Source organism: Triturus cristatus, chromosome 3_1, assembly GCF_964204655.1.
Source record: "Triturus cristatus chromosome 3_1, aTriCri1.1, whole genome shotgun sequence".
Taxonomy (NCBI): Eukaryota; Metazoa; Chordata; class Amphibia; order Caudata; family Salamandridae; genus Triturus; species Triturus cristatus.
In genome coordinates this window covers 505,339,017-505,358,967 of record NC_140583.1, presented here as the reverse complement: position 1 = coordinate 505,358,967, position 19,951 = coordinate 505,339,017, and the positions used below count along the sequence as shown (strand labels likewise).

Below are 19,951 nucleotides of genomic sequence, written 5' to 3'. Positions count from 1 at the left end.
CTGCTTTCTTTCACCCATTAAGCAATACATGTAACAGGACTGCTTTTCATTAGAAATAAAATCACCATATACATTCAACAAAGGAACCTCCACTCCAGATTGCCACCTCGCATCAAAATCCCACCATACGGGAAAAAAACCATAGGTGGCACATCTATCTTTCTCTGTTCAAGCAGCCAAACTATAGATTTTATTACCTCCCAAACATAAGATCCACAGAAAACTATCTTGTCTTCAGAAGACTAATCAAGAGTTGGCTCTTTCCTACATAACCGCCACACTCAAACACACATGTTCAGCATATCCCTGTGTATATCCACATTTAATTTGATAATATGTATCTAGATATGTGTATTTCTTTATATAAATCATATATTCTTATGTATCTACATATTAATCACATTACTCCCACTGTAAAAAAAAAAATTGACTCTCTCCAATACACTACTCAATATTTCATGATATACCTCTCTCAATCTCAATCCTCTATGTCCACTCTCTGACTCATCCCAAACCTCATTCTACTACTGTGATCTTCAAAATAAACCTTTCTAGACTCTACCCTCCTCTATCCCTTCTTGGATCACCCCAAACCTCATTTTAATACTATGACCTCCCAAGCAACCCTTCTAAATTCTTTCCTCACCTATTCCTCCTTGGACTCATCCAAAACCTCATCTTACTACTATGATCTCCCAATAATCACATTCTAGGCTATTCCCTCTTCTATTCCCCCCATTATCCTTTTCAATCCAGCTAACAGACTCACATGTCCACCATTCTATACTAATCCACCTCTAATTGTTTTTGGGTTCCGTAGTAGCGTGCTACTTGCCGAAAAGCACTTTGATGCCTCAGCAGGGGTAGTAAGCACTATATCAATACATTTGCAATACAATACAAGCAAGCATTGGCATAGCCAATAGGTCTCGCCTTTAGGGCGTTATAAGTGATAGAGCTATTGGCTGTGTTAACGTTTTTAATATGTGTTGTAGAGCATTGTGAATGTTGTGCAGCATGTTGAAAATGTATTAGTTATAATAAAAATAGTGTTATAACCATTTCTGGCACCTTATATATAACCTAAAAAATATTATGTACAACAGAATTATCGTACTAAAAACCAGAATTAACACCAAAATTGTGTTGTAGTTTATCTGTTTATGCAATGCTGTCAATTTTTCCTTGCTTGTTTTAATTTTTTTTTTTTAATAGTTTTTATTGTTAGGTGTGGGATATAAACAACGGGAGGGTGGATGTTGTGAAATAGTACTTTAATTAGATAGTAGTAGAGAGTTATTGTGAAAGCACGAGGCACTATGAACATCCACCACTCACAGGTAACAAACAGTGAGATTAGCCCAGGCCACAATAGCCTCAGCTTTGGAATCTGCTGTTCGTACATCCCAGGGTGATGTGTAACGAGGGACAATCAGCGAAAAAAAAGAAATCAGCCTGGCTGGGGCGCCCCAGCATATTAATATGCTGGGGCTGGGGCTGGTGGATTGTAGCGCCCAGCCTCCACATAGCGCTTAGAAACTAAGTAGGTCAAAGGTCTAGACTCCTATTTATAAAGTTATGTAGCTCTCCACAACTACACAAACTGGCAACAGGGCTGAACACACAAAGCCGCATATTCAAGACACCCTACTATAATTCACGACACTACCCCCACAAAAAAAATTGTTCACCGTTCTACAGCTATACACTTGAGAATTAACAGCAAAATAAATATGAACCTTTTTTCTGCCACCCTCGGTGCCTGGAGGTTATTGGCAGTCACCTAAGGTATGTATGCCAGGGCCCACTCGGGCTTCTAAGCCGGACAGGACCAGCAGGGCCCGGCTACAGACACAGCAGGTCCAGCGGTGAGTTCATCGTTCAACAACTTCAGAGGCCCAACGATGCCATTTATTGGTAACAGCACAGCATCTTGATAGCACTTAGAATGGGCAGAAGTGCGGTAAAAGGCGCTATTAGCAAAGGTAAAGATGTCAGATCGTGCTGGTATCCGTAACCCATGGACACAGACCTACGAGAGGATGATGTTCAATGTATCATGGATTGAGGCAAAGGGCTGTGTGGGCGTCGTCTAGAGAGACCATTGGAAGGGTGTTACTACTAGCCCCGCACTACACAGAGCGACAACCTGAGCACCTGATCCTCTGCAGAGGACCAACGGGATGAATCCGCCGCGACAGCTCAGCGGGTTGAAACCCCGACCACGGGTACATTAGCTGCATTAGACCGGTGGTTATAGCGCGCTCTGGGCATTCGCTTTCGAAGGCGCACCACTTGGCAGTTGCACAATACCAGGGAGAGTTTGCATGACGTGCACGTGTTACACGAAGCGCTTCGAAGCACTTCCTGGCTTAAGTTACTAGGTGGTAATAGAGAGCGTCCCGCCTGCCCCACTTTAGATTTAGTATCTGAAGCGCTTCAACGCCTCATCACGGGACGTTAGCGCTATATAAAAACAATCGACAATTTATCATTAGGATGGCTTTCTAGTCTCACTTCCATTGACTGCCAACTCAACGAAAGTGCTTCAATACTAGCACCCACCTGGTAGTTGAAGTGCTGACAATGTATTTGCTCTTTTTAACCCCCTCAGGAGCTCAGTTTCCTTAGCGATTTTTATTACAAAGGGACTTTTCCAAAAATATTGGGTTCATAGAAAAGTCAGGCGGCGAGTGGTGTGGCTAGAGTATTTTTAAGCTTACGTCTGTGAGTTAATATCTGGCTGAAGGCCCTTAAAATAAATACCTTTGAATTTTGAAATCATTTACAGACGTAAGAAACAAAAGAACTGCCACTGAAAAACTTTCTTAAAAGAAGATATTGTTGGTGTTTCTATTATTTTATTATTATTGCTTTTGTTGTTACTATTACAATTATTATTATTACAAACTTTTAGATGACAGTTACATCATATTCCTGTAGAGTGAGGATGTGTGATTAAGGTGACAAACATTAACTCCGATAATTATTCACTTTGGGTTATCTTTCTTCATATTTGCTGTAGGTGGTTATTCAAAATCATGAACTCTTCACCGGTTTCACTATCTTTGTATGCAAAGCGTGCAGGATTTTCAGTTATTTCTAGATGCATTATGGTTGGAAGGCTGTGCATGAATTATTATGTGGTATCCAACAGTCTTCAGGCGTGTTGTATAACGAGCCATGGTGAAACTGCCGCTGCTCACCCGTGGCCGCTCACTTGTCTCGTCATATCGCAAATATACCTGCTTTACGCAGCATTTTTCAGATAACACCCGGTGCTCCTGACAGACCAAAGTAAACAGCCACTTTTAACCCTGTGAAGCAAAAGTAGGTGGCGGAATAATGGAACTGGGGAAGGAAGGGCAGCGGAGGCGAGTGTTTTGGAGAGGGTGGGGAAAGGCGAAGCAGGGAAGGTGACGAGGAGAGCTGAGGAAGGGAGGGAACAGCTCTTCAACCCGCGCAGTGCAGGGTGCTGGTTTATCCGCAGTCGGACCGTGTAACGGGCTGAAAGTCCTACTCTTATTGTTGCTCGCCTGAGAGAAATCAACAAACGACTAATCCACGTGAAGCTGCACAGCAGTCAAGTCGTCACATTCTGTGAGAGTGAACTCAATGGAGGTGTTGACAAAAGTTGAAGTTGAGGGATGACATCTTGTTTCCAAATGCCAATAAAGTGCGCATGCACAGAATTCCTTACCCAGAGGAAGATCTGTATTTGTTGTGTTCCTGAGTCCCTGGACAGCGCTCGTCTGTCCCTAAATTAATCTCTTTGCATTTTATTGCATACATTTCGTTTATGGACTTGTATGTGCAGCGCACCCCATGTGTAGGCCCTAAGCATTCCCCCAGTGTCTGAGTCCAGTATCGGCCGCGCTATCGGCAGGATTAAAAAAAGCGCGTCCCCGCGGCCGTGAAAGTTAAAGAGTACTTGTGCATGCAGAGCGTTTGCCTTGCGGGAGCGAGCAGCAAGGCGCAATATTTGCAAACAGATGGCGCCGCTGCTCGCTCCCACAAGGCAAACGCTCAGCATGCACAAGAGCTCATTGGAAACAGTGCAAACCATGCATGGGTTTCCAAGAAAGTACAGAGCGATTTCAAGATGTCCCCTCCTAAGCAGCGCTTGCGCGCTGTGTAGGCGAGACCTAAACAGGGGGTTCTTGGCAGTGGCACTACACTAAAACAACAGAGACTAACACATATAGGACAATTTATCGTATCGCCGTCCAAAGAAAGACAAAGTAGTCGTAGGCACACATCCATGGTTCTTTCCAAAGATTGCATCACATTTTCACCTCAATCAAGTAACTGAACGTTTGACAATCTTTCAAAATCCTTTTGGCAGGGCAGAAAGGGTATTACAGTCACTAAATGTCAAACAAGCACTCATGTATTACATACACAGGACTAGGCGTTTACACAAGACAAAAGTTATTTGCGTCCTTTGCACTCATGCACCTTGGGAAACCTGTTGCTAAAGGGGATTGTGGATTCATTCAGGTTAATGCACGCGCAGACAGACACCTGATGGGGATTCCACAACCACCACATTCAGATAGTAAAAAAAAGGTGCCACCATGACCTTTCTTGGCCAAATTCCATTTAAGGATATTTGAAAGTCAGCAACGTGGTAATTTGTTCACAGAACATTACCTTGTTGACAATAATGCCTGAAGAGGAAGCCCAAGTAGGTCAAACCGTATAAAACGTTACTTACTACAAGAGGATGGGCTGTTGCTTTTAAGTCAGTAAAAAGCACGTGATGTACAACACTTGCTGCAAACAGAAAATGTTACTTGCCTCTAGTTGGCTTTACTAAGCGTATCATACTTAACACACCTGAGTGGGTAATTGTAGTAGTCTACGGTGGAGTCTGTACTGATGCATTGTGTGTTTTAGCTAAGTAATTTCGAGCCATTTTTCATCCAAAACGTAAACTCTTCAGGCAAACAATGACTAATATCCGCAGGAACACAAGATGGCAAAACAGTGCACAGCACATGAATTAACAACACGCCACGCTGAAAGCAGTTGACGAAAGGGAAGTAACATTTTCCTTTATTCGGTACATTTGTTTGGTGGAGACTATTACTTGTGAGGGTACCTCCTGGTCCACAGTAGTCTCATTCCAGCTCCCACGTTCATGACAATGAAGGTTATTTTTTTATGTGCATACGCACCTTGAGGGATGTCCTGCAGGGGGGAAACCTGTTTGCACACATCTCTATTCTTGACACCGAGGCTGTTGCTAGCACTAATTCATGTCATTTTCTTGTCTGCTTTAGATGACTTACGAAGTGTGGAAAGAGCTGGCCGATGAAAATAACGGCGAGGAGAAGGGAAGGCGGCCGAAGGTCGGGCACATCTTTCTAATGGATCGAGGTATTCTTTGCATTTACTGCTTGGTTTATTGGGCTAAAGACGGAGCAGAGTCAAGTCCTGAACGCTCGCATAGAAACTGGCCCTGCAGCGAAGGGTAGCTGCGCTTTTATGGCTGATTTGAGGCTCCTGTTATACCTCATACTTGATTTCAGTAAGTGGCGAAGATCAAATATGGAAAGCATCGACATTTCCGAACAACACTGGAACACAAAATACGTTATCAGTATTCTTTACAGTTGCCACCTTCCACTTTGTGGTCTTCTCATAGTAACAAATGTGCTGTCTTTGTGTTTAATTTGAAAGGATAAATATACAGTTCTTTGTTTTGATTAGTCAGTAAGCAATTTTTTTCTTAAGAGACTTTCGCTGCGCCTTGTTTGTAGAACCCAATTGAATTGATTTTGTAGCGGACGCACTTTCTAAGGTATTAGCGACCCATGGAGCGATGTGACCCGCCTGTGCCCTCCAGCAGTGGCACGATCCCCCCTGCCAACTTCATGAAAGCTGCATTAAACACCTCGCTGAAAATCACACCAGTGTGAGGAAGGTGACGAGACCCATTCACTGGCTTCTTTACAGGTAATGAGACCATGGAAACTTTGCGGAGAATATTCATATCCAGTGAACAGGCAGCTCAACAAAAACGTTCATGCCCCATCCTTAAACGGTCCCTCTATCTAGATCCAACAGTACCTATGCTCTTAATGGGTGGTGCCCGCTACCTGTGCCTTGCTCTTAAATGTTTAAGACGACTCTAATTCATAGGTTGTGGGGAATTCCTGTAGTGCAGTCCGTCTTTTCCACGCTGCCCGTCAGTCTGAGCCGCCGTGATCGGGGAGAGAAGCAGCGCAAGGACGCCGAACATCGAGCTCCAAGCTCTGCCTGTTGCCTGTTGCCTCACTCTCTAGGCCTCCAGCCCTCTGTCCTCTCCTCCGGCCCCAGCCTCTGCTCCCGGCAGCTACGGGAGAAGGCCGATCTTTGCAGGGGGCTTTGCAGAGGCCGCCCCCGCAGGGGGCCCGAGGGCCGGCGCCATAATGGCCGCCAGAGCCCGACAAGGAACGGAACTGGTTCTCGCCAGCGGGAAGCGCCGCAGGGCGGAATGCCCTGAGGCCCCCGCCCCCCCCCCCCTTCCAAGAACAATAGGAAGGGGAGATATAAGACGACGCTCCCCCTGTGGCAGCCCACTTGCATATCATGGGAGCTGGGGGAGCGGCGCCAACGATTTTCGAATTTTGGCGACATCGAGTCAAGGCCATCAATCCCCAGCAGGAGCAACCACCTGAGCCGGGTCAGCAGAACTGCTGAACTTCGCCAGCTCCGTTTGCAGCGCAGAGAGGGAAGCGCTCTTACTGCGTGACCCAGGAAGCTGATGGCTGGGTTCCCCACAACATGGCTCAAGTTACCTCACCAGAGGAGTGGAAGAAGCGAGGATGTCGGTTTACAGCCGGAGATAGCGATCCGGGAACTGAGGAACCGGGTTCTGGCCCCAGCAACGGCGCGATTCCCAGTGGCATCCAGATTTGGGGTTGACGCCTGAGTCGCAGGGATATGGACGCGACAATCATCGTCGAGGCCCACGTCTTCGCAACACTTAGAGGGCCTGAGGAGGTTACTGGGAGGCTTCGGCCCGTTAAGGTGAGCGCGGCCCGGAAGTGTGAATAAGGCTCTGGTAATCTTATCGTTTAACGGGGAGCATGGTATTTAGAGTGTATTGCTGGTTAGCACCGAACGTGTGTAATTGGGTATTTGTTTAAAATTCGAAAAGAGAGGGTGCCCATTTGAATATTCCCAGATAGTTAACGCTGGTAAAGTTGTCGCGTAGCGCCGAGAGCCATGCTCGCCTTTGAAGCTCGATAAAGCGGGCGGGGTGGAGGAGCCACCATCATGGGGCATAAGTAACTGGTCACATACAGCGCTTACGGTCATTGGGCCATTTTTCAGCCCAGCCCCGCGCACCCAGCCGAGCCACAACGGTAATTTTAATACTTCCAGTACAGAGCGCGAGCGGTGCTGCACGCTCCTAGTGCCCAGAATGGTTTGAAGTGTGTGCAGGCCGATGACCGGCCCATGGCTCGCGCTGGAGCATGGGGAAAGCGAAAATTGAGAAGCTGATGAAACACCGCAGTGCGGAGAGCGATAAACTAATAACACACATCCACGCAGTGAAACCTCCTTTTACACGCTCGCAACAAAGATGTAACATCGCGAGGTGGCGGACAGCGGAAGATTTGAAAAACCCTTTTTAGGTAGGATATTACCCAGGGTACTCGTAAATGAGTCTGGTCTTTGTAGGACACGATTAATGTCACGCTTCATGGATGACCTTGGCTCCCAAAGTCGGTCTGGGAATCAGCTTAGACAGCGCAGTTGTTTAATGCGCCAGTTGCGGAGGGCCAGGTCGAGCCTCTAACCATAGCATTCGAATTTGCGGCAGCTAACTGTAGGCTAATCCCATGTCATGACGGCCACCCCCGGTCAAGCCGGATTTAGCCAGAATCACCTGGGATTCTTGACAGGGCAGATTTTCTTTTCCCCTTTTAAGGGCGGGTCGGCTAGACCCAGTGTATAGAGTGGTGTTGACCAGGGGCTGGGTGAGGTGCCCCTCGAGTTATGGGGGCCATTTTGCATCTACATGCCAGCATTTCATCATTCTCAGATGGCTACACTTGGGTAATTTTCATGTAGCTCCGTGAAACTTTAGTAGCATTTACATTGAGTAAACGATCGGCAGGTATTCATAGAATTATGCCAGATGTGTAGCATTGAAAAAAGGGGTAATCAATATAGTGGTTATGCTACTGCCTTGAAATAGAACGCGCACTGAATGATCAAGAACACCAAAGTGAAAAGCGGTACCCCGAGGCCTACTACTATAGGTCAGTGTTGCACAGCCTAAGCTGTGAGGAAGATGCGCAGATGTATAAATGAAACGTTGCTGTAACTGTAAGGGAAAACATAACGCTCAAACTACTAGATGAGCACAGGAGTTAGATGTTTCAAATCGCATCTCCCTCTTTGCGGTTAAAGCTATCATGGTGCATGGACATATACAGGTTCAGCCTGCGGTGAAGCTGTAGAAGAACTAAAAACCCTCAGAATAAAAGTCCATTTGATAATTATGTTACTATCGCATGTCTTCAGTAGCCCTTATGTATAGTTGTAGGTAGTGCGGAGTTACTGGGAGAAGCTTACGTTAGGTTTTAGGTATAGCGCCTGTGCCAGCAGGTGCAATTCGTAGAATAGAATGCGGAAGGATAGGTATCCAAGTCTGGAATGTGGCACAAACGGGATAGAAGGGGACTGTAATTGGGACAGTACATCTGACTGGGGAACCACCTCCGTCGGTAGCTCAGCTACCTGTAATAGAAGGCTAATTGTATAATACGCACGCACGTGTACCGCTGGGCTACGTCCGGGTACAGCAATGAAGAGCAATGGAGCAAGTTTTCAAAGACAGCCTTGCTGGCAGTCAAGTAAATAAGTGGACAATAATATTACCCGGTCAGTAAGGCATCCAAGGCTGGGGACCCCAGGCATTCGTGCTGTGTCTGGTTATCTCCGTGTGGAAGGGAGGAAAGTAAACTGAGTTGGGTGACAATAAACATCTGTGCCTAGATGGGGTGTACATGCGCTTTACAAATAGAGGGGTCAGGTTCCCTGCGACCCCAGTTGTGCCAATACGTGATCTCATCCTTCCAAAGTAAGAAACATGTACAGTTTAGCATGACGCTATGTAAGTGAAAATGTCTAACATGATAATACAAAATGTACCAAAACTATCTAGACCAGCTTCCAATACCTGTAGCTGACCAGAAGGCAGATGTCTGGGGCAGGTGGTAAACGTAGTAAGGGAATACAGCAATGTAAAACATCTGTACCATGGAGTTGGGCAACAATAAACAACTGCGCCCTTGGGCGTAAGGGAACTTTACAAACACGTAGGTTTTGCCCTCTGCACCACCGGCAGCGCCAGCTCAGGAATAGGAATTTGCCCGCTGTAATGCAGCTGGTGCCCAGGTAAAGCGACAGGACTCCTGTGGGTGAAAGGAACAATCCAAGAGTGGAGTGGGCGGTTAAGGACCCAGTGCAGGAGTCAAGGAAAAGCGGACATTAATTCCGAAATCCATCCAGTAGTTACCGTAAACCTAAGTTGCGGAGCATGGGAGAGGTTGAGGTTGTGGTGTAGCAGGGACAACCCTGCTACACCACAATGCCAGATAGCGATAGTGTCCGAATATTGGACAGACGGTCACCGTCTTTCAACGGACACCACAAATTTACAAGGGGGAAGGACGCATTAAACTAGGGTGTGTGCCAACCCGGGAGGTTCGGCCTGGCGCAACGTGCAATGGTGCTGGCATGGAATCATGTTTCTTGCTAACTGGGGTACAGGGAAGGCACGTGTTGGGCAGTAGAATGCGGGGTGCCTTCCTACCAGTGTAAAGAATTAATCACAGTGGAGCGGGGAGTGCAGCCGGGCGAATACCACTCAGGCTCACCATTTTGCAGAGGTGCTTACCGGAAGAGCCTGCCAGGAGCAGGGGTGAAGTAGAGAATGGGATGTGAGCAATGTATGTTGTATCATGCCACTACAAACTGTATCTGACTGTCTCCCAATTTTGTTTACATGAATGGCCCATGGTGAGAGGAGACAGCGCTGTAAGACTCCGAACAGGACGCAAGCGTCCCGCCGCATAATGGCGAGGAAGGAGCAGAGCACCATGGCGTTTGGATTGAAGATTGCCATCAGAGCCTACCGGACGTCAGCCTCCCGAAACACAGCTAGATGTATGACCCAGGGCGGGCGGAGACAGTATTGATGGAGCAGAGCGCATCATTGCGTTTGTGGGAAGATTGCCGTCGGAGCTGACCAGAGGTGGGGGGAGCCGCAGGAAGACGTAAGCCTCCCTGGCGGCGTGGCGGAAACAACAAGTGTATTGGTATTGTATGGGAGCACACCAACAGGGCGGTGTGTAGAAGGAGGGCCACTCACTTTGGGATGCCGCACGGCAGGGTGAGTGCGCCTGACAAAATCGGGGTAGCAAACGGAGACGGCGCTCGCAGCCCAGCCCCCGCCAGAAGGTGGGGCACAAAAGAGACTAACAAGGTAGCGAGTTGGGGCCTAACTCCAGGGAAAAGGCTACCCCCCACACGCAAAGGGGCGTGGTAAACCACAAAGAACAATCTACGAGCTGTCAGGGTGATTTACGACCCTAGGAGTTGCAAATGAGCAAAAAGACAAACCAGTGATTTATGGCCAGCCGATGATTTATGGCTGATGATTTATGATGCTCATGCAGAATGATTTATGACAGCCGGATGATGACAGATTGTGACAGAATGATTTATGACATACCGATGATTTATGACCCATGATTTATGACCCATGATTTATGATGCTCTGGCAAAATGATTTATGACAACGAAATTATGATGGCTTGTGACAGAATGATTTATGACATACCAATGATTTATGATCCATGATTTATGGCTGCTGATTTATGGGGATCAGGCAGAGTGATTTATGGCAACAAAGTAAGGGCCAATTGTGGCAGAATGATTTATGACGCACAATGATTTATGGCCCATGATTTATGATGTCCAGCTAACAATGCGTGACATCACATTTGTAATAAGGTGTGACAACGATTTATGACCCCGGCCTCCAAGGGGGTTCAGGGGGAGTTGTACAAGTGTGACTATGTAATAAGTAATAAAAACTGCGGCCAACAATTACCACCACATATGACGATTGTTGGCTGTATTTAGTAATGCATGATGCACAAGTATGGTACGGTTCCTGGAATGGGCGCAGTGCGGCCATTATTGCATGGGCCGCCCCCGCAGGGGGCTCGAGGGCCGGCGCCATAATGGCCGCCAGAGCCCGACAAGGAACGGAACTGGTTCTCGCCAGCGGGAAGCGCTGCAGGGCGGAATGCCCTGAGGCCCCCGCCCCGCCCCCCCTTCCAAGATCAATAGGAAGGGGAGATATAAGACGACGCTCCCCCTGTGGCAGCCCACTTGCATATCATGGGAGTTGGGGGAGCAGCGCCAACGATTTTCGAATCCCACCCACCCACACCGAGGGAGCAGCAGCGACGCAGTGCTGACGAAAACCAAAGGAACTACGGGTACAAGGGTTGGATATGGAGACACACCGACGGACGGTGTGTGTGAATAGGACCACTCACTTTGGGATGCCGCACGGCAGGGTGAGTTGGCCAACAACGGGGGCAGGTAACGGAGACGGCGCTTGCAGCCCAGCCCCCGCCAGGCGGCAGGGCACAAAACAGTCTTAACAAGGTAGCGAGTTGAGGCCTAACTCCAGGTGGGAACTGCCCCCGCACAACAAGAGCGCACAGAGATTGCAAATCTAACGGCGGAAACAACAAGTGTATTGGTATTGTATGGGAGCACACCAACAGGGCGGTGTGTAGAAGGAGGGCCACTCACTTTGGGATGCCGCACGGCAGGGTGAGTGCGCCTGACAAAATCGGGGTAGCAAACAGAGACGGCGCTCGCAGCCCAGCCCCCTCCAGAAGGTGGGGCACAAAAGAGACTAACAAGGTAGCGAGTTGGGGCCTAACTCCAGGGAAAAGGCTACCCCCACACGCAAAGGGGCGTGGTAAACAACAAAGAACAATCTACGAGCTGTCAGGGTGATTTACGACCCTAGGAGTTGCAAATGAGCAAAAAGACAAACCAGTGGTTTATGGCCAGCCGATGATTTATGGCTGATGATTTATGATGCTCATGCAGAATGATTTATGACAGCCGGATGATGACAGATTGTGACAGAATGATTTATGACATACCCGATGATTTATGACCCACGATTTATGACCCATGATTTATGATGCTCTGGCAAAATGATTTATGACAACGAAATTATGATGGCTTGTGACAGAATGATTTATGACATACCAATGATTTATGATCCATGATTTATGGCTGCTGATTTATGGGGATCAGGCAGAGTGATTTATGGCTACAAAGTAAGGGTCATGATTTATGACGCACAATGATTTATGGCCCATGATTTATGATGTCCAGCTGACAATGCGTGACATCACATTTGTAATAAGGTGTGACAACGATTTATGACCCCGGCCTCCAAGGGGGTTCAGGGGGAGTTGTACAAGTGTGACTATTTAATAAGTAATAAAAACTGCGGCCAACAATTACCACCACATATGACGATTGTTGGCTGTATTTAGTAATGCATGATGCACAAGTATGGTACGGTTCCTGGAATGGGCGCAGTGCGGCCGTTATTCAAGCCGCACATTAAGCGGGAACGGAGCACAACACAGAGCGGAGGGGAGAGGGGGGCGTGAAACAGGAGCGGCCAAGATCCCCTGAGAGCCACTGAGAGTCACCGCCGCGACCCACGAGCCTACAGAGCCGAGTTGCTCTGTAGGTGAAGGTGTGCTGCCCAGAGCTGTTCATCTATCTGCCCCCTCAGCTACCCGGGCACTGCTGCTCGCAATCTGCGGATTTGTCACGATCTCCGACAACCCACTGACAACCCACAGCAGGCTCCACGCCAGGACATCAACGGAGCTGAATTGCAGTACAGTGTCTCGCCGAGTAGCTTGCCGCATTGGGGCCCGGGATTGCTGGTGTCTCGTAACTCAAGTCCTGGTCCTGGTGTCAACAGCGTGAGTACTGCTGCCCCGAGGCGATCTGAGGCTTCAGCTGCCGATCACACCTGTTTTCGCTTCAACTTCAGTTTCCGCGCTTTTCCGCTCTCCAGCCAAAACAGCGGCCGTGGTCCACCTCCGGGAGAAATCGGACCCCTGACCCCGATTGCGCTGGGATTCTCCACCGCATCCTCCATTGACAGCACTTGTGAATATCGGACTGACTGCGATCTCTACACGCTCATGACCTTTACTGTCCGCTGTTGGAGCTGCGACCGCGCATGAGCTCTCTAGAGTCTGCCGAGGGTGGTGGTGGTGGTGCGGTGCCTTTCGCCTGCCCTTTTGTTTGTGCACCTTCGTTTTTGCTTTCCCTGGCGGACCTGAGCGGTTTTGCACATTTTTATTTTTATTTTTTAATTTAACATCTTCTTAAGCCATCGCCTTGACATCACCCTGCCTTGATTTACTGCCCGATACATCTGTAGGGCATTCCCTCTCTTCCCCTCCAATAGCTAGCCCCCACAGACTGGGTTGGCGGTGGCCCAGGGGGGTCAGGAGAAAGGTGCAGAGAGGTGCACAGGCGTGTCAGCGGTCACAGCCATACAGCACTCCTCTTTCTTAGGACTTAACCGCTGTTCTTGTCCTGTCTCCCAGCGAGGAAAGCCACATTTCCTATGTGCATGCTCCTGGAAATCATCTGCTTCCGAAAACCTTTATACATCTGTTTGGCACCAAGAGCCATAGAGGTCCACGCAGAAGCTGCGACTCCGGTGCGGATCCAGTCCGAGTTTTTCGAGTCTTAAATCCCCTAGACTTGGGAGTATGAGATCAGGGCGCGTCAGTGGGGTGCCCAAATCTACCAGCAGAGCAGGCAACGTCAGCAGCAACTCCAGCAATTCAGCTAAGCGGAAAAGGAAGCTGAAATCCTTGGATTGCATGAAGGAGAGCCGCAGGTTAAGACCAGACCGGCAATGCAAGCAGAGGGCACCATAATTGAATTAACACCAGACACAACGAGGCTCAGCAATTTGACGCCAGAGATTAAAACGCCAAAACATCGCCTTCTTCAGCCGAAAATTTACACCAAATTCTGTTTTTTAAAAAATGCAGGCGACACCCTGCTTTCTCGCCCCACAGTACCCGCGGGACTACAAACACCACTCCTCCCCTTTCTAGAGGACAAAGGAAAGGTGGAAGGGGACGAAGGGTCCACAGCTCAAGGAGGAAGGGGGGACAGCTCAATGACATCGCCACATGACCCAGTACCCGCCGCAAGCTGGAACCCCAAAATCCTGGAGAAGACCTCAGAGATAAAGCTTAACGAACTGTACCCAGAGACGCCACAAAATCCGCCTAAAGCTGGGGGGGCTAAGACCAAGTCCAACAGCGCAAGAGAGGAGTGGGCCAGAAATACAGCTGTCCTAGGCAATCACAACCCTGCATATACCCATAACATTCCTGTGGCCACATCATCCAGGTCCCCCAACCAACACAAAAATGACGGGGGCAACTGCGTATCATTGGAGCCACTGACCATCTATGAGTTAGATAATCTGACAGCTATCCTCTGGTCGGGAGCCAAAGCTGGCGCTCTAGGGAACAACCTGGAAAATAACACAGAGGGAACAAAGTCAACAGGGGGATTAATACCTGAAAACCCAAAGGACATGCCGGACACAGAAATTGACGTACGCTCTGTCCCTACACAACTTCAATGCAAGCCAGTGTTATCTCAAACAAGCCTGCTGTTGGATGATTCAGAAGAACCAGACCAACACTCATATCTAGATAAGGAGGAGTGGGGAGCACTCATGGCAGCCTACCGGGGGGACACGCATAGAAGCGAACCATCAGAAAATGTAAAAATTGATGGATGCAAGGAGACAGAGGAGGGGTCGTTTGCGCTGCCCACTTGCACAAACAGTAAAATTAGAGTACACCAAGGGAAAACGAAAAAAATAGATAATGGCAACAAAACCGGCAGTGAGGCTTGCAACCTTAAAGAGGAACGGCAAGGAACTGCCCAAGGGGATGCATGGGCAAGTCTGCTTAAAACTCTGCAGCTCCTGGTCGAGGCTCTGCAATACCAGACAGACAAAATGGACCTGCAATTATCCCTATTGAACACTCACGCAGTATATGTGGTATCGATCGACAGTAAATTGGGAAATCTGAATACAATGCTGGAAAGTACCCAGGACCACACCCCAGCGAACCATCGAACCTGTGGATGCAGTCCAATTGTGGACAAACTGGTAACCCTTCCAGCGATGCTGATGGATCTATGCGCACAAATAAAAAAGATATCAAACAACGAAAACATGCAGCCTACAAATTGGCAAACCCTGCTAGGGCATGGCGAAGATGCAGTAACTCATCGGTTTGGGCCGATCAATGAGGAGCAAATACCAATCTTAATCGAACCACCAGAAGGGAATATCAACATCGATAACAGTAAGCAAACAATAGCATCGCCCCCTAGTCATGGACACACGCCAGAACAAGCAGAGGCAGCTAAAGGGGAACCGAAACTAAATGCAAAACTAAGACGCGCACAAAAACGTAAAGGCCGGAACCAGAAACAAAGCCTCATCCGGACTGGATTTCATTTTTTTTTTTTTTTAAACATTTTTTTATTGTTTTCATAGCATCAACTCAATACAAGCCCCGCTACCCCCCCCCTCCAAAAGGGATACTTTACATACATCGTTGCCATCTAATATCCAGGAGAATAATCATCCATCACATGCGGGCCCCCCTCCTCCCTCCCCACCCCATGTCAGTGTGCCCCCCTTTGCCTTCCCCTCTCCTGATGTGCCCCTCCCTTACAATAACTCATGCACGGGTGCTCAACCTCCTCTAGGGAACCAAGGCTTTCCCTCATGCCTAGCCACGTTCTTGCTTCCAGTGCTCGCCACTGCTCCCCTCCTACTCCCCGGTCGACGCCTCCTCCTGCCTGTCAGAGGTGTCCCCCTCTCTCCCGGCATCAGATATCAGCCCCTGAAGTTCCACCACCAGCGCCTCCCACGCTCGGGCCGTCGCCAGCGCCTTCTCGTCATCCCTCCGAAGGGCTAATTGCAACCGGAGCGTACCCTCTGCCCCCGCCCATCGCGCAAACGCCGCCCTCCACCGCAAGAAGCTAGGCCCCGCTCGGGTCTTCCAGTGCATAGTCAGTTCCCTCTTGGCCATAATCAACCCTAAGTCGTAAAACTTGCTAGTAACCTTCGTCCGGCGAGTGTGGGGAAACCAAAGTAGCAAGCAGGCCCCCAGTTCCGGGGCAATAATGCGGTCCGTCACCTGATTCAGGCAATCCATAACCTCTGCCCAATAGTCACCCAACTGGGCGCAGGACCAGAACATGTGACGAAAATCAGCACCCTCTCCCCCGCACCGCGGGCATTGAGAGTGCGCACCCCCAAAATATTGCAATATCTTAACCGGCGTCAAATACGCCCTGTGCAACGTAAAAAATTGAACCAGCTGAAACCGGGCATTGCGCGTTCCCTTCCAGGCCCGCCGCACCAGCGTGGTCCATGTAGTCTCGGGGATCGGTTTCTCAAGGTCCAATTCCCACTTACCCCTCAAGGCGGCAAGGGGCGGCAGGCCTTCCGTCGATAGTCTGCGGTAGAGACAAGTAATGGCCTTGGACGTCCCCGCCGCCATCACTACATATTGGCAACCTGCAGCGATCGGCGGCTCCGAGAGCCCCATATTCCAATGTCTCTGGAGGCTCGCTACCAGGGCCGCGTGGAGTAAAAAGTCCCCACGTGGAAGCCCGTAAGAGTCCTGCAAGTCCTGGAAGGGCAGCAGCACCCCCTCTCGAATAAATCGCCCACCATCTGCACGCCCAGCTCCTCCCAGACGGCCAGCCCAGACCAATCGCCCCCATGCGGGAACGCCGTACACATTCCCAAAGGGATCTCCGGGGCATAGGGGCGAGTTATCGCAGGCCTCCTCTGGCACCTGTTCCAGCACAGCCGGAGTGTGCGCTCCTCCAGAGTAAGCTGGGCAAGGTCCAACCGTTGCTGCAAGACTATGAAGGCGAGCACATGCCGCGGAATCAACCTGCCCTGTGGGCCCTCTGGGCCTCTATATTCCCTGGCCACCGCCTGCGTAAGCCATTGGAGTTGGGCTGCCAGATAGTACCTTTCAAAGTCCAGGACTGCCAGGCCCCCCTCCGCTCTCGGCCGCCGCAGTGTGGTCAAAGCCACCGCCTCCTCCCCGAGCCCCAAATGAAGCCCGTAGACAGTGCTCTGAGCCGTGCGAAATACGACGCAGGGATCCATATAGGCAGGGTGCGAAAGAAGTAGAGGAGGCGTGGCAACGCCACCATCTTCAACAGCGCTACCCTCCCGGCACACGAAAGTGGGAGCGTGCTCCAGAAACTCATGCTACCACGCAAGCCGCGAATGGCTCTGCCAATATTCCCCTCCAGCAAATCAGGCTGGGTGTGGTAGATACTAACCCCCAAATATCGCAGGCAGCTACCTTCCCATCGGATCACTCCCAGCGACGGGGGGGCCGGGCTGCCCGGCAACAGCGGGAACAAGCATGTCTTGCCCCAGTTGACCTTGAGCCCGGACAGGCGACCAAAGGCCTCCAACAAGGCGATCGCTCCACGCAGTGCGCCATCTGCATCCGCCAAAAACATCAGCAGATCATCTGCATACAGGGAGATATAGTGGGTGTCCCCCCTCAATTGTACTCCAGCATAGGAGCGCCCCAGTCGGGCATGTGCTGCCAACGGTTCAATGGCCAGGGCGAACAACAAGGGGGAGAGCGAGCAGCCCTGCCTCGCCCCCCTCCGCACCGGGTAGGAGGCCGATATGGTAGACCCGTCTTCACCCGGGCCTCGTTATAGAGCAAGGTGGTCCAGCGCACAAAGCCGTCCCCCAGACCAAATGCCCGCAGCACTCGGTATAAATAGGGCCACTCTACACTATCAAAGGCCTTTTCTATATCGACCGACAGTGTGCAGGCCTCCGAATATACGTCCCGGTCCAGCTCCATCACCCGCAACAAACGTCGAACTGAAGTGGCCGTGTTACGCCGAGGGATAAAGCCCGCCTGATATCCGGGTGGATCAAGGCGGTCATATGAGTCAACAGGCGCGCCGCCAATATTTTACTCAAGATTTTGTAATCCACCGTCAGCATGGAGAGCGGGCGGTACGCCGTGCGTGCGCCGGCCTCTCCTCCAGGCTTCAACAGGGGCACCACAATTGCCTCCCGAGCGGAGGCAGGTAAGCGCCCAAGTCGCCAAGCCTCACTTGCAGCTGCGGCGCCAGCAGATCCGGGCAAGCCGCATAGAACTCAATGGGCAAACCGTCCGCTCCAGGGGTCTTTCGCCTGGCCATATGCTTAATCGCTGCGCGAATCTCGCCCAGTGATATGGCACCCCGAGGTCCTTCCCGCTCTCCGGGTCCAGCCGGGGCAATCGAGCCGCCAACAGAAACTCGGCCAAGCCGTCAGGCTCCCCCTGCATGGTGCTATCATACAGCCCTGCATAATAACTAGCAAACTGCTTATTTATCCCCGTCTGAGAATAGACCGGGATTCCCCCTGCCTCGACCAAAGAAAGTATCGGGGTACCTCGGGCCGTCGGGGTCGCCAACCATGCCAGGAGAGATCCCACCTTATCCCTTTCCGCGTGCGCCCGGGTAAGATAGTCCTTATGATCAAAACAGCGAAGCTTCTCCACACACACTGCCACGCCCTCGCGCGCCTCCACAACCGCAGTCATCTCGCCCTCCCCTGCCTGATGCGCGCGTTCAGCCGTCCGCAGTTGGGCCTCCGCCCCCCGCAACCTCCTTCAGCAAAGTCTTCCGCACACCAGCGGTGGACGATATACAAACTCTCCGAACCACCGCCTTAAACGCGTCCCATTCCGTCGCCCGGCTCGACGCTGTTCCCGAGTTATTCCTAAAATACTGCTCTATGCATCCGCTAACCTCAGCCCGGAAAACCGGGTCCTCCAGCAGCAAGGGGTTTAGACGCCACGTAGGTATCGCCTGCCGCTGCCTGGACCATTGCAGCACCCCCATACAGGGGTTATGGTCCGAGATGGTTTTAGCCAAATATTCACTATGACGCATCAAAGTCTGGACATCCGGGGAACACAGTACACTATCCAATCGGACATACAACTCGTGGGGGGCCGAGTAGAAGGAGTAATCCCTATCCATCGGGTGGTGTGTCCACCAACCCCCAAGTGTCCTGCCAAGCTCGTCTACTATTGGCAACCCGACGGACCACCGACTGTGCAAGAGGCGGGTGGGACCGATCCAGCTCAACATCAGTCACTGAATTAAAGTCCCCTCCCATCACCACCGCCCCCGTCAAATATGCCGCGAGCTGCCCCGACAGTCTGGAGAAGAAGGCGGCCTGGTCTACATTAGGGGCATACACACTACAGAAGGCCATGTCCCTCCCATCCAGTCGCCCTTGTACTGCTACAAACCTGCCCTCCGGGTCCACCAGTGTCGCCAACGGCTGGAAAGGGCACCCCGGGCAAACTTCGAAAAGGTAGTATAGAATAATTGGCCCCGCCAGCGCCGCTGCAATGCCTTCCCCTCCTCGCGATCTAAGTGGGTTTCTTGGAGGAAGGCTACCTGGACCCCTCTCCGTACCAAGTAGGCATGGACTTTATATCTCTTCCCCATAGAGGTGAGCCCCCTCGCATTCCAGGTCAGAAATCTCAATTCAGGTGGGGTCCCCATCCCATCGCCTAACCAACCACCCTTTCCTAGCCCTCCGAGGCACACTGACATTCCCCTGAAACCCCGCAACTCCCCAACTCCCCCCCTTCCCCAGAACAGGTGCTAAACCGCAGTTACCCATCCAAATACCACCCCAAGCAATACCTAACACTCTGGTAGCCTCCAGCGTCTCACAACGTCCGTGAGGGTGAGGTGGTGGCTCTGCACC

General features: G+C 50.5%; 1 protein-coding gene across 2 annotated transcripts in view; it reads left to right on the top strand.

Annotated features, from left to right (window-relative positions):
- Positions 1-19,951, top strand: part of VPS33B (VPS33B late endosome and lysosome associated) — a 613,489-nt gene that overhangs the window by 191,537 nt on the left and 402,001 nt on the right. For both annotated transcript variants that reach the window (XR_014978823.1, XM_085644389.1), the window contains exon 10: positions 5,286-5,382. Coding sequence is in view for 1 of the 2 variants with exons in the window: in XM_085644389.1 (XP_085500515.1) it covers positions 5,286-5,382 (97 nt within the window). In the remaining variant the exon portion in view is untranslated. The remainder of the gene's footprint in view (positions 1-5,285; positions 5,383-19,951) is intronic.